The sequence below is a fragment of the Heloderma suspectum genome, chromosome 4 (genome assembly GCF_057233095.1).
Source record: "Heloderma suspectum isolate Gila_16-S chromosome 4, 16-S_ref, whole genome shotgun sequence".
NCBI lineage: Eukaryota > Metazoa > Chordata > Lepidosauria > Squamata > Helodermatidae > Heloderma > Heloderma suspectum.
The window spans coordinates 206959411-206985283 of NC_139461.1; the positions used below are offsets into that span (position 1 = coordinate 206959411).

General features: G+C 39.9%; 1 protein-coding gene across 4 annotated transcripts in view; it reads right to left on the minus strand.

Annotated features, from left to right (window-relative positions):
• ADGRL2 (adhesion G protein-coupled receptor L2) overlaps positions 1-25873 on the minus strand; it is a 250269-nt gene that overhangs the window by 36880 nt on the left and 187516 nt on the right. For 2 of the 4 annotated variants that reach the window (XM_084852116.1, XM_084852114.1), the window contains exons 6-15: positions 20826-21122; positions 20155-20258; positions 15617-15802; positions 14890-14928; positions 11226-11409; positions 7782-7904; positions 7311-7516; positions 5865-6038; positions 3499-3708; positions 1610-1830 (exon numbers count right to left, since the gene is read on the minus strand). In XM_084852116.1, coding sequence (XP_084708242.1) covers positions 1610-1830; positions 3499-3708; positions 5865-6038; positions 7311-7516; positions 7782-7904; positions 11226-11409; positions 14890-14928; positions 15617-15802; positions 20155-20258; positions 20826-21122 — 1744 coding nt within the window. The remainder of the gene's footprint in view (positions 1-1609; positions 1831-3498; positions 3709-5864; positions 6039-7310; positions 7517-7781; positions 7905-11225; positions 11410-14889; positions 14929-15616; positions 15803-20154; positions 20259-20825; positions 21123-25873) is intronic. The other 2 variants (XM_084852117.1, XM_084852115.1) reach the window with 1 other exon arrangement.

Below are 25873 nucleotides of genomic sequence, written 5' to 3' on the forward strand. Positions count from 1 at the left end.
TTACCTAATCAGGTTCTCACCTTTACCATAATTGATCATTGGCTATTGGGAACGATTTTCTTCAAACTATTAAAACCACTATTCTTCACACCAATGGAAACCACACCCAACCCCCTAAAAGGGGGTTTGCAGAGGTGAGACACAGTTGCCTTTAAGTTTTTCAGTCCCAGGGCCTATCTAACGATAACATGCAACACTAGATCATGTACATATCCCTTCCCCTTTCTCAATGTTTGTTTCTCCCTCCCTTTATACTTCTCTCTTTCTCTTAAATAAACTTTAAAAAGTAAATTGTGGTGATGAGATAGGTACAACCCTTAACTTAGGGGCAACTCATTAGTCAAAGATCATGAAGGAAATGTCCTATTGTGATAAGCTAATCAACACAAAGTGCTTGCTGGGTAAAGACAGCCACCATAACAAGCCATTTAACATGGCCTCAGCATAGCATTTTGCTAAACAACTCTGTGTCTTTTCAGCTTAGTCTTTAGCCCCTGCTATAGGCCTGAGAGCCAAGCAGAGAATAGATATGAAGTCCCCCCGCCACACACACACACACATACACACACACACACGTTTTCTTTGTAACATTCAAAATCTGCTATTAACTGTCTATTAAATGATTAACAACACAATCCTATACATGTCTATTCAGAAGTAATCCCCACTGAGTTGAGTGGAGCTTATACCCAAATAAGTGGGTATAGGATTTTAACCTAAACTTCCTAGTTTTTCTGTAAAACAGTAGAATATCAATAAAATGCCCAGCTCCCAACTAGAAATTCAATAGTTAAAACAAACAGTATTACACTAAATTAAGTATCAGCTTATAAGGACTCACTTCACTTAACAATTCACTTTTCATATACCACAACTCCCTGATGAATCACTTTTATTTGTCTTTCATCAATAAAATCAAGCAGTTTTCTTGTATTCAACAGTATCTGCCCATACTGTAACTGATTTCATCAAAGGACAAAGTAAGCACTATTGGAAGGCACATTTATGCCTCCAGCAACATAAATCCTCACAAATATTTTGCGTCTACCTTCTGTCACTTTCCATAAATATCTCTATTTTTATAAATAAGAGGCAGTGGCTAATTTTAATCCTGTTCTTTCCCTCCTGATAAAATATTATCAAAGTGAAACATATGAGCTGAAATACTGAACTATCATAATCCAGAAAGCGAGGTAACCAGAAGGCCAGCTGAACAAAGAAATCTAATGAAGCATTAGCTTAAAAAGTTTGGGGTTAAGCCTGTCAGATACTTTTAAGTTGAGGAAATTTTTATCTTATTTTATTATTTTACTTAATATCCATTTGAAGCCCAAATAGTTATTTACTTTTTCTCCAGTTTGTTTCAGGTCAATCTTTTGTGTTAAAAAGAAAGACTATAATTTAAGATCTGCGTCTCCAGGGTACACATTCTCTGAACCTAGTAAATTACAAAGACCGGATTGAAATTTGCACATAGCATTGCCATTCTCTTATCAATAAAGCTTTCAGATGCTATTTTAGTCTGTCAGGGACTCTCCGACAGCTAACACGCTTCTTTTTTTTAAAAAAAAAATCACTTGAAACATTCAGGTCACTAGCAATTACTTACGCATTCTTTGCCCCGTAGCTGGTATAGTCAATAGCTGCTGAGACACCAACAACAGTAGCGGGGAAGAGGTAGCCAGCAACATAGTAGTACTTCTTCCTAGAATATTCACTTTCAAATACTTCTACTAACATGAGATAGAGTTGCACCCCTTCTAAGCACATCCAGGCAAAGGCTGCCAGGAAGAAAAAGTGTAAGAGGCCTGCAAATATTGGGCATGCAATCTGCAAAGAAAGAGAAACAATCAAATGCAAACTACAACCTTCCCATTTAACCTGTCATTTCCAGCGTATGAAATAATTTGGATCTAACAGTAACTATTCAGGTTGTACTGACAGCATATGCACAGTCAAAAATCTCTCCAAAAACAAAACTTTATATTCAGAACTGCTGAAACTGTATTGTGTTCCAGTAACTGCAGCCTCTCCTCTGTTGCACTCTGTAAGTGAAGATAGGGAAAATATGTGCCTATTAGCATTCTTCAACATAATGGAATATCAAGTGTGGAAAGCAGTCCATTAATTTTTGGTAGTGAAATGATAACACTTTTCTGTAAGGCTTATATTGCACATGATTTGGTCCAGGAAGATAAAGAGGCACACTGCTACTAGATGTATTATTTATACCTTCTGTTGAAAATTCTTATTCCACTGTCAGAATATTCTATTTCCTTTAATATCAAATATGCTTGCTTTTCTATTTTTAGGAAGATCTATTGTCATATTGCTACCCAAGTTACATTCCCTTGTCTGTAGCTGACTGTTGAACAAAATCCTACTGACTCGATTCTGAGGGATGCTTATTTTAGAAAACCATGGGTTCTGTCTCATGCCTTGAGATATGGGAGAACGCTAAACTGAAATAAGAAATGAATTCACAGAAAAGGAAAGCATTCCAGAGCTTTTTTTCCTTCCAAAGATAGGAATGTACTATGTTTGTATGTAACGTTTTGCTACATCATTAGACACAGGATGCGCTTACAGGAAGATACAACTGAGTTCCATTAAAACCATCCTGGGCTTAAGCGTTTAACTTTGCCACCTTAGTTCCAATCATATCAATGGGGCAGCCATATCTAATTTCCACTGAATTACAATAATTGATCTTTCACAGTGACCATAATAAGTATCCATATATCAATCTGAATTGTTGTCACAATGCTTGTTACTTGCACATATAGCATTGCTCTCTCTCTCGCTCTCTCCCCCTCCCCCACACACACACTGGATCAAATCTTATTTCTTAATAGGTGGCCTACAGGCTACATTCAACTGTTTCTGCTGCATCATCATTTATTTCCTGCACCATTCAGAGGCTTTAATTAAAGTATCTACCATTTTAAATGCAACTTGCATCTGACTTCTTTCTTTTATTTTTTTAAACCAAGAATTCCTCTTTGGAGCATTGAATTCATCTTTGTGGCACAGTAGCATCTAAGCTATGCTGTGGAAAACTCATGTTTCACACAAAAGGAGGACTTCTGGACCATAAAGATTTTTTAGAAACTCTTAATTTTCCCACCTGTTACATAGAGCTGAATAAAATGGTTGTCTTTGCACTAGTTCTGGTCTAAAGGCAGAATTCCCAATCCCGTGTTTGCCCCGATGTATAAAACGGAGATTTTAAAAAAATTCAGGTGAGAAACAGCAGGCTGGAGTGAAGTTCCTTAACTTTTCCCTGCTTGCTACCTTTCTTCTCCAACCCTCTTCTCCAAGCCACTTTCCCCTCATCCATCAAGTGGAAAAGTGGCTGGAGGAGATAAAAAGGATAAAAGAACAGAACTGAGAATCCTTTGTTTGCCAGCAAATGTCTAGTTCTGACCTTCCTGTTGCAATTATTTTCCGGGGGGGGGGGGGAGATCCCCAAAGATGTGTTAAGTGTAAACAGCTTACCTTATATTCTGTCTTATCAATGCCTATTAGGAAAATAAATTCTGCAATGAGAAGGTTGATGCAAAGGTTCTTGTGAATTGTGTTTCGATCACTTTGAAGGCCACGGAAGAAACAGAAAGTGAAGATGCAAATTGCCAGGCAGACAAGGGAAATGACAATCCCCACCCAGGTGATGACGGTGAGGAGTAACCCATCTATTCCATTTTTGTACTGGAAATGATGGAGTGAAGAAAATTAGTGTAATCACTGATCAATACAAAACTGAAATATAATACCTATAGTACCTAAGAATTACTATTTTGTTTTATGGGTGGCAGAAGAGCCACGCTTGTCAAAAGTAAAAAAAAATGGATTAGTGTAGTACTGTTCACTGAATACAGAGATGAAAATGTGAGATGGACTAACTCATTATTATTATTTCCGGTAACATGCTACATTGTAAGCCCAAAGAGCACTTTTTGGAAAAAGAGGTAACTGCTATACTGAATAAACAAATAAGCAAATTGTTTATGATAAAAAAGGAATTTTAAGGAAACTATAGAGACCTTAAGTATAAACTATATTGTTCGTAAATTGAAAAGATGCATAAATCTCTTTAGGCAATCCTGTCAGGCTCTTTGGCCAAGGTCAAGGTCCTCTACTCTCATCTCCATGGTGCTGTAGCTCAATAGTATCTAGAAGAATTTTCAGAACTATGTTTATAGTTCTAGGTAGTTTTGGATTTCCCAATTTACTTGCCAATGCTTCAGCAACCTATTGGGGCTTTACACAACACTGCATAAAGTTTGGAGAACTTTGCACTTTGCACAAAGTTTGGAGGAAATCATTGGCTGAATCCATTGCAGGAATAATTCTTGTTTGTTTAAATGTTATGGTAATCTGCATGAGCAGAAACTGGATGCAAAGTCAATGGAGTCACTATTTGCATGCATATCTGCAGTATCGTGTAAATGAGAGTGTTTACACAACACACTAACCCACAGTCAGTGGCTGAGTGTGAGTTGTTTTGAACCGTGAGGTTGTTTGTTGAACCATGGGTTGCTGTGTTGTCTGAACGCAGCTAGAGTGGCTTGTTAACCATGCAATGTGGCTTATTTTCTCAAACAAGCCACCTTGAGAACCCATGGTTAGTTGTTGGGTTGTACAGGGTGGTTAACAAGCCACGCTGTAAGGTTAACAAGCCACCCTGGCTATGTTCAGACAACATGATAACCCACCCTGCGGAAAACATGCTGCATTCAGACAACACACTATTTATTTATTTATTTATTTATTTATTTATTTCTATACTGCCCAATAGCCGAACTCTTAACCTACGGTTCAAAACAACCCACACTCAACCATTACGCGTGGGTTAGCGTGTTGTGTAAACAACCCCATTGTGCTCCTGTAGCATTGAAACAAAAGAGAGAGAAAAAGTTCTCGGGTGCCTGAAATAAGTTTTTATTCTGCCCAAGCATCTTCTTTCAGGCACCTGAGAACTTTTTCTCTCTCTTTTGTTTCATGACATATCAGTGCCTTCCTCTCTTGCTGTTTCTTTGATTCCTGTAGCATGGGACAGCAAAGAGGGACTTGCAGGGGCAGGTTTACGTTCGTACTGTATTACTCCTTTTATATTATACATCTGTTATGATGTCATGCATGTCCCAGCCCTATGATGTCCTCAACAGTGATGTCGTCCTGATACTGACAATGCATACACACGTTAACACTATTAGTAATTGACTGCCAATAATTGCCATTACCTGGATGTACAGTTACCATCACTAATGCAGAGCAGGCTCCACATTTCCCTCATAAGCATTCTTTTAAAGGGTAGATACCTATCCTTTTATCAATAGTTCTTTTATCATTGGCATTCGCTGTTTTTACTGATTTCTTTAGTTTTATTGTATTGTTTTCTTTTAGAACCCTGATTTTCCAGGATTCTACATCACTTTGGAGAGCCAACATGGGATACAAAAGACTCCCCACTGCAGAGGTTGGCCCTGAACCTATGTGGAGCGCATCCAAGACAGCAAGGGGGGGGAGTGCAGAGTTAGTGTGGTCATCCTCACTCTCTCCCCTCACATGTTCACTGAACGTATTAACAGAATGCCTGAATACAGCTTCTGAGTGGGGACAGTCTACACATGTGTTCCCATTAAGGAAAAGTTCAGCATTAAATGTAAGGAGCTGAACAGATATGATTTTTAAAATTATTTTACATCAGACCCTATGAAGCACAAAGGTCACAGAAAACTTTGAAATGAGATATCCAGAAATATTCTGAAATAACATTTGACAGTCTAGGTAGTTCAACATTTATAAGTTTAACTGGTTCTTCAAAATGTTATTTGCTTGCTGATTAAAGCCGTGTTACTTACCACAAGTCCCCTATGGGCCATGAGGATTGCAAAATTGGTTAGGTGGCTACATGCACATGTGGTATGTGTTTTATTTGTGTCAATCAGCTTGCAGCCTTGAGTTGACCAATATCCCATCATAGTCCGTTCTGAATAGTTCCAGAAGGAACAATTGGCATTGAAATAATTGTTGGGCTGTGAGACACCAGGATAAAGGAAAATTAGAATTATACACTCAGAAATGGCAAGTATGGTATAACATGCATGAAATATAATTTAGATTAGATTTTACATATTTTTGAGGTCTGCAGCTTTGGAGCACAACTGATCAAAGGGCATTTATTCAAACCACATTAAACTCCATGTACAAGTCCAATTAGTGTGACCCAGGATAAAACCTAGGTCGATTATGACCATCATCAGCAAAATGGGACACTACGTTGAACAAGTCTGCTAGCTAGTTAAAAAGTAGATTTTATAATCTAAAACATGCTAAAGCGGGCTCCACATTACTAGAGATTTAATTCTAATCAATTACAGTTTCCACTCTCACTTCAGTGCTCATACTTGTGGCCATTCTTTTTTCACCTTGCAGCAGAAGAAACATGTAGTTTTTCTAAAGGGCTTCCTGAATAATTGAGTATTTCGTTTAAAGGAGAAAAGTCGGCATCTTAAAATAAATTAAATTGAACCAAAAACTGATCTGGGGAAAACACATGGGGTGAAATACAATGAAGTTTTTCAACTGATGGAGCTGCTTCCATCAGTGGAACTTGGAGGGAGGGATCCCCCCTGCAGCCCATGTGCATCCTTACAGTGTGCTCTGGGTACCGGGAAAGGAGAGAGAGACAGTCCTATTGAGCAAATGAGCTTCCTCTCATGAACAGTTTTTTTAAATAAGCTTTTCTGATCCATTGCTTTAGGTACACAGAAAGTCCCAACCAGGATAATAAACAGCACATCAATATGAACAAGAGGGTCCCTGGGAACCAGTTGAAGACAGATGGACAGACTGGACCAAGCTGAATCACAGAAAACACCTTGGTCTCCTGCATTGACTAAAACCTACTTGAATGATTGGTAAATAGGCTCCAGGAGACAATATGAAATTAGAGTGAAATGCTCTAAGTGCAATTTAAATTTTGCTACATTAAGCAAGTAAAGTTGTAAGAGCTTGTGTTTTCTGCCCTGCTGCTAAGGTAAGAGTTAATTTTCACTTAGGAACAAATTAGAGCCATTTACATTTTCATGTTGATTACTGAATTAGCTTTCATTAAGAATACACTTAAGTTCTAATAATCACTGAACCAGGCTCATTTAATTTTATGTTCATAGACTTAAATAAACCTGTGCCTCTGACCTAGTCCGACATTTGAAATTCAAATTGAAAGATCCCCCCACCCCTTTCTTTGCTCTTCACTCTTGCTGATTTTATGACCTTCCCATTAATTCATTACCATAACTCACATCAATGTGTGCCAAGGTAAAAAGAACAGGATCAGTCAAGTAGACACGGCTGGACTCCTTGTTGATGGAGGCGGCAATGACGTCAGAGTTCACAGCTATGGTACTGTTCCTGCCGGCAAACTCGCCTCCTAATTTTATGGTTGCATTCTCGGTACTGAGGAACCGACCTAAGCTTTTGTAAATGATGAAAACCAGCTTTGCTAGCCCTGCAAAAAGAAAACTCCCATTATATTGACCTAAAAGCGCTCAACATGTGTCCAATATCCTCTCCCCTCACCCAGCACCTCCCCAACTGTAATATAAAACTTCAGTACAGAAGAACTGATTCCAAGCAAAAATGCCAGCCAAACATTTTATGTACAAATGAGAGCTACCAATGAGCTATTTTTAATGTCGCTGAAGGTGTATTCACACACCAAACTGTAAGTTAAGTTGCTGGAGCTGAAAATAAATTGTTTGCAAAAGACGTACCATTTCTGCTGTTCTGTTTCACAGTGCTTGAAGAGAGCTGGATTGAATTGCCTCCTGTATTGCCCTGAGGAAATTTCAAGTCCTGCACCTGCCCTTCCGTACTGAGCACCGCAACTTCCAGGACTAGGTGGACCAAAAGCAAAGACAAGTTTTTTTGTGGTCAGATTTGTGTTTGGTTGGTTGGTTGTTTTTTTGAGTTAGACTTCTTATTTGGCTGCCTTTGTTTGCTTGTACACAATAGATGCACACAGATGTATTTCAACATTTGGTGTTGTTGTTCAGTCGTTCAGTTGTGTCCGACTCTTCGTGACCCCATGGACCATAGCACGCCAGGCCTTCCTGTCCTAATTCAACATGGACTCATTTTTTAAAAAAATTTTAATCAAACTGAGCGCAGATGCCATAAAAGTAACAGTACGTCTGTTCGAAGAACATGACATCCAACTTGGTTTTAATGTGTCCCTAAAAGATATTACTTTAAAAGTCCCAAGAGTTCTTAGTTGGAAAAAATGGCTAACGTTTGGAAACCCAAGCAGCTGTACTGCATGAAATTTTAGTGTTTACATTTTATCTGCTGTTGCTAAGATTAATCTCTTAGCAACAGAGAGCCATTGTGGTGTAATATTTAAGTGTGTTCGACATGGACTGGGAAGACCTATTTAAATCTCTGCACAGCCATGAAACTCACTGGGTAATCTTGGGCCAGTCACTATTCAGCCTAATGTACCTCACATGGTTGTCACGAGAATAAAAATGGGGGAGGTAACCTTGTAAACTGCCTTAAGTACCTCTGAAGAAGGGTGGGATACAAATCTAACAAATAACAAAAATAAACCTGATAGGATTATATCTAGTGTTTGACAACAGTAATGGCCGGATTTTAAGGGCTTTTACTATAGGACTAGAAGGGCTTTTACAGCAGCATCCCCGAGGCTCTGAAACATGTTGACAACCTAGGCCAACTAATGCCCTTCCCAGAAGACTTTTTAGGAAAAATGGTAAGACTGCCTGGTCAAGCATGCATTTTATGAAACTGCATATAAAGGTATGCATGGTTATCACTGGCTTTTGATGCTTTTCTGTTGTATTTTTTCTAAACCAAAATGAGACGTCTTTGTGTGAATAAAAAAATTCTAAGCCGCAAAACTGCCATGCTGAAAAGGAAAGTTCCATACACCAATCTTTTTCTGAAGGTGAAGCTTTCCTCTCCACTGAAGTGAATGGACTAGCCTATAGTATGTAGGGGTCTATATGACTTCTGTGTAAGCATTCTCCATGAGCTCATGGATAACTGGATCATCTGGTTGGCAGGGAGGTAATACTAATGGATCTCAAGGACAATTTCAACTGGCAGCCCATTTTTTTGTTCCACTTTTCTTAGTCCTTTTCTGGATCTGCCACCCCCTGGCTAATAATTCCCTAACAGGCACCAGAAGAATTTTTAAAGTGTCAAAGCCTGGGCAGTATTCTCTAAATTAAAATCTAACCTTGCATGTAAGGTAAGAGATATATTGTTAGCAGGAAAATGGAAAACACAGCACAACTAGTAAACTATTAACTAAATTCATCAATAAAATCAGGGTTATTTTTTTAAATTATGAGATTATCATCAGTTGATTTTTGACACTTATTTACTTAGCCAATAATTATACAGAAACGGAGACTTAAAAAGGCAGTTCACATAGATAGTTATTAAAATTGTGGTGAGTTAAATATTTATGGGAAAGTTATCTATCTAGGCTGTTAAGACCTGAATTTAATACCTCATTATTATCACTGCTCAAAATGATATGTTTAGAAGAAAAAAGTAAGTGTCAACCACACTATCATCCAAATCAAGCAAGGGCGATCTGCATGCAGAAGGAGGCTTCCATGCATAGCTTCCCATGCTGGATACAATCCATTGCTGCATCCAGTAAAAGGTTTTGCAAGCCATGCCTCTTGCTAGATCAGAGTTGCATCTGTACCTGCTGAATATGTGGTTGGCATTGTTAGTTTCTAACCATCCTGGTCCCCAATTTAAGTAATCGGTGGTGGGGGAGGAATTCCAGGACTTGCCCCCCTCCCAGGTGATTAGCATCATCAAAGTGCTGAACATCTCTTTGGTGAGGCCAGCCTCCCTTGCAGGCATACATATGTGGATTGCTGTTGCTGTGCACTTCCTCTTATATTTCAAATAATAGCAAACCCCCCCACAAACCTTACAATTATGTAAGAGAATATGTCCACTTCCACGCTGAGTGAGTTCAACACTCAGGAGCTTACCTCTTGGTAAATGTAGACTGGAATCCTAAACGTACTTACTGGACTGTGCTACTGTACTTGAGAGATTTACTTCAAGTAAACATGCTTAGGATTGCACTGTTAAGTTCCTAAAGTCATTACCAAGCTATACTTCACCTCTAGCAGCAGCAACATACATCACTTCATTCCTAAAACCAAGCAACAGACATTCTCCCATTCAATAATTAGTTCTTTAGCTTCTAGGCCTAGTCTCAATACCCTTCCAATGTGTGTATGCGCACGCGCGTGCACGCATGTGTATACACACACACACACACAGTTTTTATATGTAAAAACTTCCCAATACATATAGAGTGAGGCAAGGGTACCAAAGCAATGACATTGTAAGTACTCTCCAACACAAGAAGATGTACCTGTATGTCTCTAATACAAAATTGTTTCATCTCCCCGCCAGAATTTAAATGATAAATTATGCTCAAAGTGTCGGTAGCTATTTTGCAATCTATGAAGCCTGGCTATTTTGTATTGTGGGAGATGTAGCTCACTGAACACATTTTCACCTTAAGGCAGTTGTGTTTAATATAAACATTTAGTCCATGTACTATGTGCCCAAATTTGGCACTGCATTCTGTCTGAAAGTGATCTTCATTCAACAGGAACTGATGATATATAATGGAAAAGATTTTTCCACAGCAAGCATTTCAGTTACTTAAAAATACATATTGTCATTTATATGGCACATTTCAACTGTTAAAAGCACTATACACTCGGTTTTTTGCAGTTCCTAAAATAACGCTTTGAGGTAAACCAATATTATTATCTCCATATGGCCGATATTGGGAAGAGGTTATGAGAATAGTGGCTTGCCTCAGGCCTTCTAGTGAATTTTTGTCTCAAGTAAAATTTGAACTAGGAATTTCCTGGCTTAGCCACTGTACTACATCAGCTCTATAAACAATACATCATCTATTACTGTTTTTTAATTTTATATCCAGTTATGGAAGTGAACTGCCTTATTAGTTTTACACAGCATTAATTACGCTACCTGGAAATCAACTTATATTTTACTCGTTCCTAACTGGGTAAATTACACTTTTCTATCAACTGTGGCATATATGGATATTCCAAATCACTACTTCTTCTGTACTCTTCCTCTTTTCCAAAGTGTAGTACCTAGCTTTTCCAGAGTCATTCACTTACCAATGTGATCTGTAGGCATTGCGACTCGAGTTGGTTCTAACAGATTGTCAGCCAGGACAAAAGCCCCTTCTTCTAGTGTATCAAGTAACATTGTTGCAGCATGTGCTTGTTCAGAAGAATTCATATCTTTCCAGGATTCTAGAGCTTCAGCCCTAAGCAGGTTGTCCACCGTGTCAACGATAGCCTGCATTCATTAGAAAAATATTAGGCCCTATTGCCTTAGGCAGCAGGGGAGAGTTCCTAACATGATCAGATGCCAATCATAATATTTAACTGTCAACATGATTTACAGTGATTTAAAGACAAAAAAGCTACCACTTTCCCTTAGAACAAAGAGCATCACCATAATATGCCTTAGGGAGCTATGAAAAAGAATGTTATTAACGTACTGAAGAATGCAAAAAATGAAAGCCTAAATTTGAAAGCCTCTGGTGCCAATCAAAAGTCCCACTGAGCTCTGATTCACACATAATGTTCTGCAGGAGCAGGGAATTTTCCCATGCAATTCGTATTGAAGGCTGTTCAGTAGTGGCCTGATCCCATAGAGTTATATGTACATTAATATGGAATTAAAGGAAAGAGGATCTTAAGTGAAAACACTGACCAGGTTCAGATGATGAAATCCTGACTTAACAAGTCAGGATATGCAGAAGCTGTGTGTACCTGCACACAGCCCCTTTGCTGCTGCTTCTCTCCTCCCTTTACACAAGTGAGCAAAGCCACTGCAAATCAGGAACTACGGTTAATGTTTTCCAAACAAACTAGGATTTGGAAGCCAAGTTTAAACCATGGTTTAAATTTGGCTTCCAAATCTGGCTTGTTTGGAAACTAATAACCATAGTTCCCAGTTCACATGTAATGGGAAGCTATAGTTAACTGTGGTTTCCTGGTTTGTTTCACCCCTCACACAAAGGGAGGAGTGAAGTGGCAGCAAAGGGACTCGTGTATATCTGGCTTATTATGCTAGGATTTGATTGTCGAAACACAGCCATCATATTCACCCTGCAAAAGAATCCAATCACACCAATCAAACAATCAATTGCAGGGAGGCTCTTGCATTAATGCATAATGTAGCCATGCACTGAACATGCTATGCATTGCCGAATCACCACGTCTACTCTGTCCCATTTACCTAGTTATGTGTCATTAAGCACACATATATAGTGGATGATGTATTTCAAAAGCAATGGCAATGAAAACAAAAAGATGTTGCATCCAGAAAGTGCTCTGTGTCTGAATGGATGAGAAAAGTTAGTTGGGGCTATTGTCAGAAGCAAAATTAATTAGCCTAATCCATCTTAATATCCTCGTTCTGTCTGTATTGTGAGCCTCCACAATGGCAGGTGGAAGATACTTAGGAGTGGCATGAAAGGATTTTCTTCCCTTTTTCCCTAATGGGAAACAGAAGAGCCAAACTGCTCACGCTGATACTGCTTCAGCCATTAAACAGAGTGGAACAGAAATTGGTCTGCAGAGGCCGTATTCATTACTGACCAAGAAATACGGATCGGAGCCTCTGATCTGAGTTACAAATAAATCCTCTGTTGCGAAGTGAAGACTTGCTTCATTTGCATAGCATGGGCCAGCTTTTGATTTGTAATTTTAAGAGGCTTTATTACTCTTAGCCAAACTGAGAAGCTCTACTAAAAATGATCTCTACTAAAAATGATCCCAGTCAGAAATTAAGCTTGTGCTGCTGTTTGTGTTGTCTATATATGCTGTGTCAATTATATACATCCATTAGCTGGATTCTCTCCTTATATTTTTAATGTTGTCTGAGTAGCTGCTTTTCTCCAGTGGCATGAAAATAGCCAGCACTATAATTACACTTTTTCTTGCCAAAGATTTGGGCCGTGGTGGGTAGGGGAGTGGGAGGGAGAGAAAGAATAAATTCTTAGTGCATGATCCAGCCAAACTCAAAGCACTTTTATATCTTTTTTTATTTCAAAGGAGAAAATTTAAGTACATGCTTAACATCCCCACTGAAATCAATGTGAGACGATGCCTTACTTTGGCTGGGTCACGCCCAAGCTTCTTGCCATTGCAATGACAAACATATTTTCAGCAGCACATACATTATTACATATTACACAATGACATTTACCTTTACAGGTGAACTGCAAATGCAACTGTAAAAATACAATGTATTCCAGCATTCTTTGCCTAGCTTCCCATTAACCAGGTTAAAAGAGAACAATTATCACAGTGCTATTGAAGTTGTGACTTCACCCACTTCTCTCTTGTTCAGCCAAAAGTGCGCTGAGTGTAAAACAGGGAGAAGAGAACATCGTTTGGGGCCAGGGCAGATGTAACATTCCCAATGACTATGCAATCCACAACTGGTCGTACAATTGTGCATGCCCTCTACCCATTCCACCTCTTTTGGAGGATGAGTTCCACTACTGGATCGAATTATGATTAACCATTATGTCTGCAGTGATAACCTTGCCTAGAACTAACTGGGATTCCTGTTAATCCAGGATCTGAAACGATGATTTAATCCTGCTTTAAGTCCTGGTTAGCTCTAACCACAGTTAGCATTGCTGTAGATGTAATAGTAAATCATGATTAGTCTCTTTTGGGAGGGGGGATTTGTACTCCAGAGGAAGTGGGTAGGGGAAAGGAGTGAACAGTACTAAGGCCTTTTCTGAATCGCATAATTGTCATTAAGGAATTGGGAATGCTACATCTGTAATAGTTTAGGAACCTTTTTTATTATTTCCTTTATTCTATTGTGTGCTGTTGCCATTTACTGTTGCTTTCAGTGCCATTTGGTAATATTACAAAAGAAATACTATGGAAACACGTGCAGTGCATTTGTTTTAAAGCAAATGATGCTAGGCTGCTTTTCCACCTGACACATCTCCCCACCACCAGTCAGAGGCACAGTGTAGACACTGGCATTAACAAGAACGTACACTGCAAGATATTCCAAGTTCCTCGGCACATTTAATTCCTCTCTCAGTCTAGAAAACAAGATAACCTTCCAGCAGCATATTAAGTAGTTACTAGAAAGCTTGCATATTTTCTGCAGTTCAAGTTACCTTGGGCTTCAAATTGATGGATTTTTCAACTTGCATAAATATATATATATCTTGCTGAATTTAAGAGTGCACCAAAAAGAAAATAAAGCAGGGTGGTTTAAGGTGCATATGTGTTTTGGGGTTTTTGTCATGCACTAACTTAGGTTGTAATCCATCAGGCACTCTTGCTACACAAGCGCCACTGAAATAATGGGAGGTTGTGAAGCAGCAGTGACTAGGGGATTCCACTTGCTATGGCTACACAGTCTTTGATATAGACATCTACAAATATGAAACCATTTGTATTTATTGCGAGCTTTGATTTTCTTCCACAAGCATAATACTATGAGGAAATAAAGCTATTGCTATCTCCAATCCAGTTAATGCCCATTACTGTTCTTGTACTTTTTCAAGAAAAGGCGGGAGGAAAGGAAGTATTGATTATTGGCTCATTCTATTATTGGCTTATTATGGGAGCATTATACCTGTGCAAGGCCGACATTTTGAACAGTTGGTGGCGGAGGGGCACAATACACATTTATCAAAGACTGAAATACATAGGATCATGCAGCAAGAGGATAAAGCGTAGCAGCAGGTTACTGAAGCAGGGATAAAGCAAGGTGACAGCACAGGAGAGATACCTTAAGGTAAGCCCTGCATGTCTTCTCTCGCTTTTGGAGCTTGTTAGTAAGAGAGGAAAAAACATCAGAGGTTAGACACAAAAAAAGTGTATTAATAATACTACTATTGAATTATTGTTCAAACACTTATGTGTTAACCTGAGAAATAAATTCTGATTTAAAAAATAATTTTAAGTGTCTGTAATTATCACTTCTGGATGAATCTTCTGTTTTTATGGAGGTTAATGAAGGGCAAAGTTAATTCACTGCTGTGTGGGTCAAATATTTCTAGGTGCCCAAACCATATTAGCAAGGGATCAAGTCCAAGATGATTAGAGTAAAACAGGCTTTCCTTCTTCCCTGCCTCCTCCCACCCCAATATTTTACCGTTACAATGGACCAAATGGCACAACAGGGCTGATTCTTATTGATGCCTGAAACACTGTTTTGTTTTGAAATTGCTGCTCAGGTAAAATTAACATCATCTGTTCTTACTGTCCACATGGGAATTGTCATGTTCACGTTGATTTCTTGAGTAGCAGCCTTGTGGCACTGTAATATAGCCTCAAAATCCACATGTCTATGAATTTGTTACTTTCCCCTCAAATCCTTAAATGTGTCCTACTTCAGGGACTGATGCAAAAAAAGCAGGCATTTCACGAGAGTGTTGCTAGGAGAAAGCAAACAAAACTATGAGAGAAAGGTGTTTTAAAGCACATCAGATACAGCTGCTCAGGCCTGTGTCTACCTTGTTATAACTCCGTCCAGCAGAGTCCTTCTCATTAGGCTTCAGATCTTGTAGCTGAGCATCAAGGATGTCCACCAACTGTTCCATCAGTCTGACTGATGAACTCACATCACCAGCAAAGATTGGTCCTTTGGTGTGTTTAGCCAGTTCATTGGCAAGGCTAGCAGCATTTTCTCCACTTCTGATCTGAAATAGCAATTGAAATTATCTTAATAAAATGTCCCCAAGCCTCTTCTAATTCCTTGAACACTGTAGTTATAAATAAATAGCAGATCTTTCTGTCTTACAACAGTACATTGTTTCATATTTTTAGAATCTTTCCCTCCCACCCAACAAAAAACACCATAGCTCGCAACACCCATCAAGAATCAGAGTTTAAGATACTTGGGACAGGGCCTGTCTTTTTAGCTTATGGAACTTATATCCCTCCCTCCATTTATATAGCTATCTTCTACCTATTGAAGTCAGTTCTCAAAATTCCATTTCATTCTCCCAACATTCCATCAGTGTGACCAAGAAATTGAACACAGAGCCAAAGCAGATAGCAGCAGGGCTAGGAAATAGGTCCCTTCCACCCCTCATTGGGGCGGTTGACATAACATGGCTGGTTCACCGTGGTGCATACCAGGAGACATTTTGAATATGTGACCCTGAGCAGGGGTTGCTGGGTCGTGTGATCCTGGCTACCGAGGGTTATTTGAGGGTTAAACAACCCTCACATAATCCTACATCAAACCAAGGGTTATGCGAGGGTTGTTTAACCCTCAAATAATCCTTGTTGGCTGGGTTTGCACAACATGACAACCCACCAGAAACGGCTGCATATTCAACATGTCACCCACATGCACTGCGGCTCATCGGGGGTTAAACAATCCCCAAGCCTGCCATGTTGTGCAAACTAGGTCATTGTATGCCTGAGTGTTTTGGCTTTCTTCTCTTGAAGTAAATGCCTCTCACTCAATCTGTGGAGAAAAAAGTTCGACATTGAGGAGAATGCACTGGTGAGGGCAAACGCAATCCAAAGTTTCCAGCAGGCATTTTACCTCCCTCCTGAGGAAGTTGTGACAAAGGAGGCAATGGCTATGTTCAGAAAACATGGTAACACCACTCAAAGGTTGAGTGTGGGTTGCCATTGAAACATGGGTTGTTGTGTTGTCTGACCCCAGCTGTGATAACAAATTTATGGTATGTTAACCACGAACAAGCCACAGTTCACAACCCAACAACAAACCATTTTCATGGTTGTTTGTGGTTAACAAACTATAGTTTATTAGTGTAGCTGGCTTCAGACAACATAATAACTCACATTTCAACAACCCATGGTTCAATGACAACCCACACTCAACCCTTGAGTGTGGGTTATCATGTTGTGTGAACCCAGTCAATATGTTTGTGAAGCTTTCTTGCACCTTCAGCTATCAGGAATTGGGTTCAGCACAGGGTAGAGTCCAGGGACAGGGAACTTCCAGTCTGCAGGCCCAACATGACCCACAGGAGGTCCCCAACTGGTCCACCAGTTTCCTCTGTCTTATCTGCAATCACTGATCTGAGATAAGGCAGTTTCCCTGCTCCATGCCCATTTTTGTCTTAATGCAGACAAAAAGTCTGCATTAAATGTTTTAAAAGCCTCTGTTGGTTCCAATGCATGCTTTTCCCAATCCAAACTGCAGTGAAGAGGGGCACTGGGGGTCTGTGGCTGCTGGGGAGGGAAGGGCTAACCCTCCCCTTCACAACACTGTAATCTCCACCTTGAATTATCACCCCTCCTTGTGCAATAAAGCTATTTAAAAGCCTAATTGCGTGTGTGTGAGTGTGTGTGTGAGAGAGAGAGAGAGAGAGAGCAGCCAATCATATCATGGGGCCACATGACAGTAGTAGGGTGGCCTCACCCACTTTGGGATGTGGCCTCCAATGTGCTTGCACAGAACCTTGCCCCCCCCCCCCCAAAATCCCCCACCCCTGGGGTTGTCCATCTCAAGAGTCTGGGGATGGAAGGAAGCATTCCTGACCTCCCTCTCATGGCACCTCCAGTTCCTCCTCATGACACTAATTATTGAGACTGTTGCCAGTGTGGTACGCAGAGCAAAGAGTGAAGCCAATACACTGTTCTGTTTGGGAGATGGGAATGTTATGTCTATGGTGGTGCTGGGTATGGAAATTGTCCACTCTGCTTCTCTCTTCTGCCTGCCAAATTTCATAGAGTTTTAGGTGGTATACAACAACGAACTATAATAGAAGGAGAGAGATCCTCCATTTATCTTATGGGAGAAATGAGGGAGTTTGGGCTTCCTCAGAGCTTTTAGGTTGCTCTGCTTAATACTTTATTTATTGATTGATTTTTTTTTATTTAAGTCTATACTGCCCAAAAGCCGAAGCTCTCTGGGTGGTTCAATAAAATTTATACTTCCCCTGCTTGCTATGCCTTCTCCCATGTTTCTGCTTCTCCAATTAAGGTGGCTACTAATTAGTTGTTTTATCAAGTGTTTCTAAAATGTAGTCTGTAGTTATATGATTTTATATTGTTTTAAATTTGTTAGCCGACTTGGATATTTTTTTAATCAAAAGTTTTGTAATTAATAAATAAAAATTGACTATTTCATGTCCTTTTTCCGCTGTTATGAGACACTGAGAAATAAGTTTCCGATTTGCATATTATAGTATGGATGATAAATGTTCTTATTTTCAAAGATCTACTCTTATGACCACTAGTTCATAACAGCCATGGTGGGAAATTCCTGTTTGCCCACTTCTAGGTTCTAAGCAGCTGGTTGTAGGATTTACATGGCTAGCGGTCAGAGACTGGGAACTGATACACACAGGGTTTTCAAGCACTTTTCTCTCATGTTCCAGATGCCCAGTGGTCAACACATGAAATAGCCTCACATGGAGTCAGACCATTCCTTGATCCATCTAGCCCTGTGCAATCTACTCTAACTGGCGACCGTTCTTCAGGCAGTGATTTCAAGCAGGGGTTATTTCAGCCCTGCTACCTGAAATCCTTTTGAGTGGAGATGTGAGGAAATGAACCTGGGACTTTCTACATGTGAAGCATGTGCTCTACCAATAATCAGTGATCTGAACTGCTTTAGTGAATCACAGAAGTGAATTATTTCCATCCTAATCTTCAGATACTTTAACACATGTGCAGATTGTAGTGTTAACACATACTTTGATAATTTAGCACTAGATATCTGCAAAGGCATATTTGCCTGCAGCATTGGTAACCCACAATAATAGCAGGCAATGGAAACACTATAGTTCATTGGGATGTTACTACAGATTTTTCACTAAATCAGTTATTATTCAATACCATTATTTGTTACTTGCTACCCAACAAATGAATATTGACTATCATGGACTTCATAAAAAAAAAACCTCAACAGCTTATTAAAAAAACCACCTAAGACCAGGCCTGTCTAAAATAATCAACCAAGATGAAGTCAGCCCACCAGCCACGAATTCTGGCCCACCAGGTGCTTGGTAAACCTCTCGTTTTTTGTTGCTTGCCTCTGAGTGCAAAAAACAGAGTTGTCAAGCACCTGGTAGACTATTGCTGGTGGGTAGGTGGACTAGGGTGGCCAGATGCCAAAGTGCACAGGGCTTCTGTACATTGAATAGTTGTGCAAGAGAGGGGATTTCAGCAGGTGCAGCTTGTCCTGAAAGCTACACCTGCTGAAATTCCTTCTTTTGCACAACTATTAAAGGTGCAGAAGCCCTGTCCTCTTTTGCATCTGGCAACCATAAGGTGGACGTTGAGGCATGTCAATAAAATTCAGGTAAGTGTGCTTATTTTGGCAAAAATTGTTCAGATGCTGGGCAGAATAATCTGGCCTCCAAATTTCACCGGAAATGGATCAAGCCTCAGGATGCATGTTCACAGTGAAAGGCTCTGCATGTGTCCCAAGCGAACACACACTTAGCCCTCAAAGGTGCTTGAGGAGCACCTGCTCTACCAGTGCCTCCGCTTCTGCCTCCAAAACACCCAAACAAAAAAAAACCCCTTTTATATGTGCCCAGGCAAAGAAAAAGTAGAGGACATTCCTGTTGACCAAAGGCTGGAAGAGTCCCAGAGCTGCCACCGCCTCTGCTTTACCCAACTTCATCTGACTGAAAGTAAGGTTGCTTGCATTTGAGCAGGGGAACTGGGAGGTGGCAGTTTGCAAGATCAGAATGAACACAACAGTGGCTGCAGCAATCTGCGACCATGGATGCATTTGCTCTGATGCTGCTTGTGGGATTCAACAAGGGGTGTTCACTTCTATGTCTCCTCAAATGCTCACCACAATCCTAATCATGCCCATACTTCATTGCCATAGTAAGTCCTTTCTACCTCCCTTACTTTTCCCTGAAATACCTGGGTGGGGTGGGATATTCACATGGGGCACTTCATTAGGCCTTGTGCTCTGTCATGAGCAACGAGTGTCGTTTCCATAATTCCCAGAGTCTCTCTTGAGCATCTGTGACTACGTCCACAAATGCTGGTAATCACGGGCATGGTATCATATTAAGAAATAAAATTTAAAAATCTTCCAACCCACCTTCTGAGCCAGCTGATTTACCCAGTGTGAAGTGCAGTTGCTAAGATCGGGGCCCTTAGGGTTCCATGTTCCAGTGGAAACCATGCAGAGGTATGAAGCTGTTCCTATAAAACATAGGGAAAGCAAAATTGAAGCAAAAGTGTTTGGCTGTGTGCGTTTGTATGTGTGTGCTTTTAAAATCTCCCACAAGCATCTGGGAAATACTAGATTACAGCTTAAGTGGCTTATCTATGTTAAATGTTGATTAACTAATAGAGGCAGTTGACAACAAGGTCACAAAATACAGGACAATGATGCCGAGTAACAGCACTGCTAGTAAAGTCAGGACAAAATATCAAGCTTTCTGGTGAATAAACAAAGACAAAAGGTGCTGGCTTTTTAATGGAAACCATCCAAAGTGGATTCACAGTGAAAAAGGCAGCAGTAAGCAAACTCTGCAATAGACAGGACTTCAGCTAAGGGCAGGACTACGATCTGGAATCCTTCAGAAGGGGCTGTAATGTAACTTTGTACTTAAGCTCCAATGCCCCCTACAGCTTAAAACCTGAAGGTGCCACTTCCTCCCAAGTAATCAAGATCATATGAAAGGCAGCTTGAGACTAATCAAGAGTTCAAGACAGATGTTGAAATATTTATTTCAACTGACCTGAAGTTTGGTTTTAAGGACTTACCACGAGTTCCCTTGGGGCAGGGACGTTCCACCACGATTCCTCTTTGAGTCTGAGGCCAACTAATCCCCCTGGCCACGTCAGGTTCACAGAATCTCTCTGGCAAAGGGAAAAAGCTTGTAACGGGAGGAATTTTGGTGGTAGAAACTGCTGGTGGTGGTCTGGGGCCCCTGCTATCTTCTTTTGTTCCCCCAGCCAGTGTTGTGCTAATAGGAACTTTCTGTGGCGTAGTGCTTGTAGTTGGTACAGTTGTTTTGTACAGCTCTGTGGAAGGAGTTATTGTCTCTGCTGTGGTAGGCACTGCAGAGAGAAAAGCAATATTATAAGGAGAAGTACAAATGGGAAGATGATGGCTGTGAAGATACTTACAAATGCAAATAATTTCCCTGTATATGGAATCTGGGAGCTCCATTCCCCCACTGCCATAGGTTTTCCCCAGAGATGAAATGATAAAAGAACTGAACAGTAACAACGTAATAATAACAATTAGGATGATGGTGATGATGCCACTGAGATATAACTGCCAAAACCACATTTCTGTCAGGTTGGGATAAAAAATTTAGAACTCTTTTAGAATAACTATATCAAAGCCAGTTTTTTTTTAACAATAGCACCGTTTCTGGCTTTATATACATATATACACACTTCGAAATGCGTATTTGTCATGCCTCCTGAGCATATATACTCAGGACTGAGTTCCCAATATTTCAACAGAGATTACTCACGGATAAGTGTGCATAGGACTGCAACCTTTATATGCTGCTGGCAGGACATTCTCTTATAAAAGCATCTACCTAATACAAATTACTAACTCTGCTCTAAAGAAGCCATTCCAAACCCGGCACCCTCCAAATGTGTTGGATTGCAACTCCCATCATTCCCATCTGGTGGAGACATGGTTAGGAAAGGCTGCTGTAAAGGCTGGGAGGCATTAGTACTGAATTACTTGTGCATGGCAAGCATGCACTAATACTTCTAATAAGGCAAATAAGCCAGCATTGTATTGATCTAAACAATTAAAAAAGTTTTACACTTAAAAAGCAAAACAAACAAAATCCAGACACAAAAAGGAGGTTGTAAATAAGCAGGCCATTAAAACGAAACAAAGCCCTAACTTCATGTCACCCATTCTGCAAGTTGCAGGAAGATAATTACTGTAACATCTTCCCACCCGGCAGTCATTCTTGCTTGAGAGATTTCCAGCACGCCTGATTAGGCGCAAACAGAAAAAAAAGCCAAGCATGCATGTGTTGTTTTAGTGTTTCAACATCTCAGCCTTTGAACATCCCCTTTTCCCTATTTTGATAAAGCAAGAACTAATTCAAGCCAATGGCAAGTACACAGCTTAATCATCAAGACAACCGGTTCTGAACAAGGAACTTCTGGTTTGAGTTCTCAAATTGATAATTCTACTAAGCCGACAACAACATCGATGCATTAACTGTTTCAGGTGCAGAGGTACTTCTCTTTAATAGTATTTAGCCTACTGTGCATCTATGTATGTCATATTTATACCTGGGAATATTTGAGAATTCAAAATGGGGAGGTTTTAGGTTCTTTTGCCTGGCTAAGAGGCACTCCTACTCAACACTATATGGGAAGTTTTGAATCTTTTACTTATGCTAAAAGTAAAGCAAATGAATCTGGCTCAGTATTTGCATTCATTCAAATCACATTCCTAAATGTATATTAAACCAATAGTGTTGTGCTTCATAGTTCATTAGCAAACTTAAACTCTCTTTCACAGTTCCTGTAAATACTAGCCTTTGTATAGCTGCATTTCTTTATAACTTCAGTTTTCAATTTGTCCCTCAAAGTGTGTGTGTATGTGTGTGTGGGGGGGCACCTTTAAAGTTACAAGGATAATGCATTTTGCCTTGCTCCAAACTACCTGGAAACCCCATACATAGTGTAATACATTGTGCACAACTCCAACTATTTATTTATTACATTTTTAAACCACCCAAAACCCAAAGATCCCCAGTTCTGGATGATCCTTGGATGTAATGAAGCCATGCATTCTCTGAGAAAAATTTAGAATTATAACAGAAAAAAAAAGCATTGCCACCAAGATTTATATGAATAGAGATAAACATGTATACAGGAATGTTTTGAACCTAACTCTCCCACTCACCCCCATGCATATAATTATGCATATGATTTCTAAAAGTAAATAACTTTTTCTTTTCTTTTTTAGAATACTGATTTCCATTACCTACATTATTTTGAAAACTAACCTCACCACTCAGGTTGGCAAAGTTGCCATCAAAACTTACGACAAAAGCTGTGGGACACTTTGTTATTTTGTCTCACATTGTTATTTTTTTCTAGGATATATACAAGATTACACTCTTTTACGCAGGACTATTTATCCTGGAATAACTATTACCCCTAGGCTCTCTATGTACAATAATTCATGAGGACTTGAATCACCACTTAACTTTAAAATGAATAGATGGAAAAACAAATGCCCTTTTACCAGATGGATACTCTAAAATTCTAATGAATTTACTAATGTGTAGTCAGTGCTCTGCCCTTTGATGCATACCACCTCCCTATGATTTCAGAGGCTGTCCAGTATTGATAAATATCTAATTATAACTGAGGTCTGCTCAGAGAAGTATCACTACCACCACTCACTGCTTGTCATATTTCCCTTGCTGGGCCCAGAGCACCCTTGAACTTTCTAAATCCAAACATGGTAGACAAGGTAAGGATAAGGCACCTAGGGAGAGGTCTGCAAGGAAGGCATCTCCAAAATCACACCACAGGATTCATTAAATACTAAAAATGGGGTTTATTTATTCATAGGCAGAAGACAGGGTTTACACAAGGAAACAAAGATCAATATACAGAACATATACTCAAGAGGAAAAGGATGGGGACATTTAAAGGATAGTACAACTAGGTAGGTGTGGGGCAAGCACAGGCTTAGACTGAATCCACCACCTTCTATCTCTCAGGCTAACTGCCTCTTGCCAACTGACAAGTCCCAACTGTCAGTGAAGCACCATCCTTTCCCCTCCACTTCCTGATTCTAAGATGCCTCCCTTTTGACGGATGGTTCCTTAGGCCCAGCTGCTAAACCTGTCAGATCCCTTCATTACATGCCCCAATCAAATACAGCCCTTAAATCCTTGTTCCAGGAATGACCCGCCTCTGCTATGTCACATTCCCATGCCTGGCTGCTAAAAGACTGATATTACAGTACTGGAAGGATAAAAACTCACCACTTATAATGCAATGGATTGAAGATTTAACAACACTAGCAACATTTGAAAGAGTGGTATATAGGTGTAACTTGCGTATGGACTTATATTTGGATATTTGGTCTGCTCTTACTGAAGCTTATGTGCAATCTATTCTTTTTTCCTTTTTTTCTAGAACGTTTTAATATTTGAAACTGAGAACTTTAGAGCATGTTGATATACTTCCAATTTTTGTTTTGGCTGAAACTCACAATTAAAAATTGATTAAAAATATTCTCACGCTATGTTAACCCACTGCTGTTATTGCATCATAGTTATTTATGTATTTATATTTAATGTTTTCTATACTGACCTTCAATATATCAGTTACAGAGTGGTTTACAAAATAAAAACAGCAAAAAATTTTTTAATGCAACGAACAAAAAAAACACCAAAGATCAACAAATCGGAATAAAAGCACAGTAAAAGAATCAGTCATTTTAACAAATCCCTCTGATGTCAAAATGCTGAAAAGATGCACCAGGTGAAACATAGGAAACTGAGTCAGATACCATTATTCCATCTAGCTCAGTGTTGTCTACACTGCCTGGCAGCAGCTCACCAGGGTTTCAAGCTGGAGTCTTTCCCAGCCCAACCCGGAATTGCCAGGGATCGAACCTGAGACCATTTGCATGCAAAGCATGTGCTCTATCACTATGGCTCCACAAAAAGTCCCACCACAGAAAAGGTTATTTCCCCAGTCGCTACCCACTTTACTTCAGATGGCTTCTGAAATATCATCTTACTTCTGAAAATGATGTTATAGGGAAGGCAGACACTTGTTCAGTTACCTAAGCCCAAAGCTGTCTAGGGGTCATAACCACTTGAACTTTCAGATGGGCTTGGAAATGGGCTGAGAGCAATGAAACTTCTGGTGAGATATGTTTCTGGTGACTGGTAACAGTGAGCATCCTAGCAGCTGTATTTTGTACTAACTGATTTTTTTTTCAAAGGCAGTCCCACATACAAGCACTGCAAATAGATGAACACTGTGCTTAGCAGAGCATAGATAACTGTGGTTAGGCTCTTTGTCCAGGAATGGGGTCACATCTGATGCACCAGCCTCAGCTGATCCCACTTGTGCTTCGAGGGACAAGGCTGGATATACGAACACTCCCTAACTGCAAGCCTGATCGTTTAGGGGGAATGTGATCCCATTTGAAACTGGTTGAACACCACATTCCTGAACAGAACATCTTGACAGGATCATCAAGATGTTCTGTTCAGGAGGGTGGTGTTCAAGCACTTCCACTGTTTTTGATCCCAAGCACCAATTTAGCACTTTTACAGTCTCACCTAAATCAAGATGTGACATTGAGATAGAGATTGATGTCACTAGCATACTCAATGATACAAATACCTGCTGGTTTAAGACCAGAGTTTAGGCTATCTCACAGAAAGCTGCCTTACATTGTGTCAGACCACTGGTCCATCTGGCCCAGTATTGCACACACTGACTGGTATTGGCTCTCCAGGATTTCAGGGAATTTCTCTCCAGGGTTTCCTTCATTGCCCTACCTAGGGATGCCAGGGGTTGAACATCAGACCTTCTGCATGCAAAACATGTACTGTACCACTGAGCTATGTACATGGCTATGTCCCTATCTCACAGTGGCTCATGTTCCACAAAACATGGAAACTGGAAGCTATTACAACCCCATGATTAGTAAAGATGTGCAATGTCACAAATTGTGCTTGCTTACAACTTACTCTCCATATACCCACACTTTTCCTTGATCTTTTAGGTCCAAATCCAGATGGGGAGGATGGAGTGCCTGGGACAAGTAAAGATGATCCACTGGT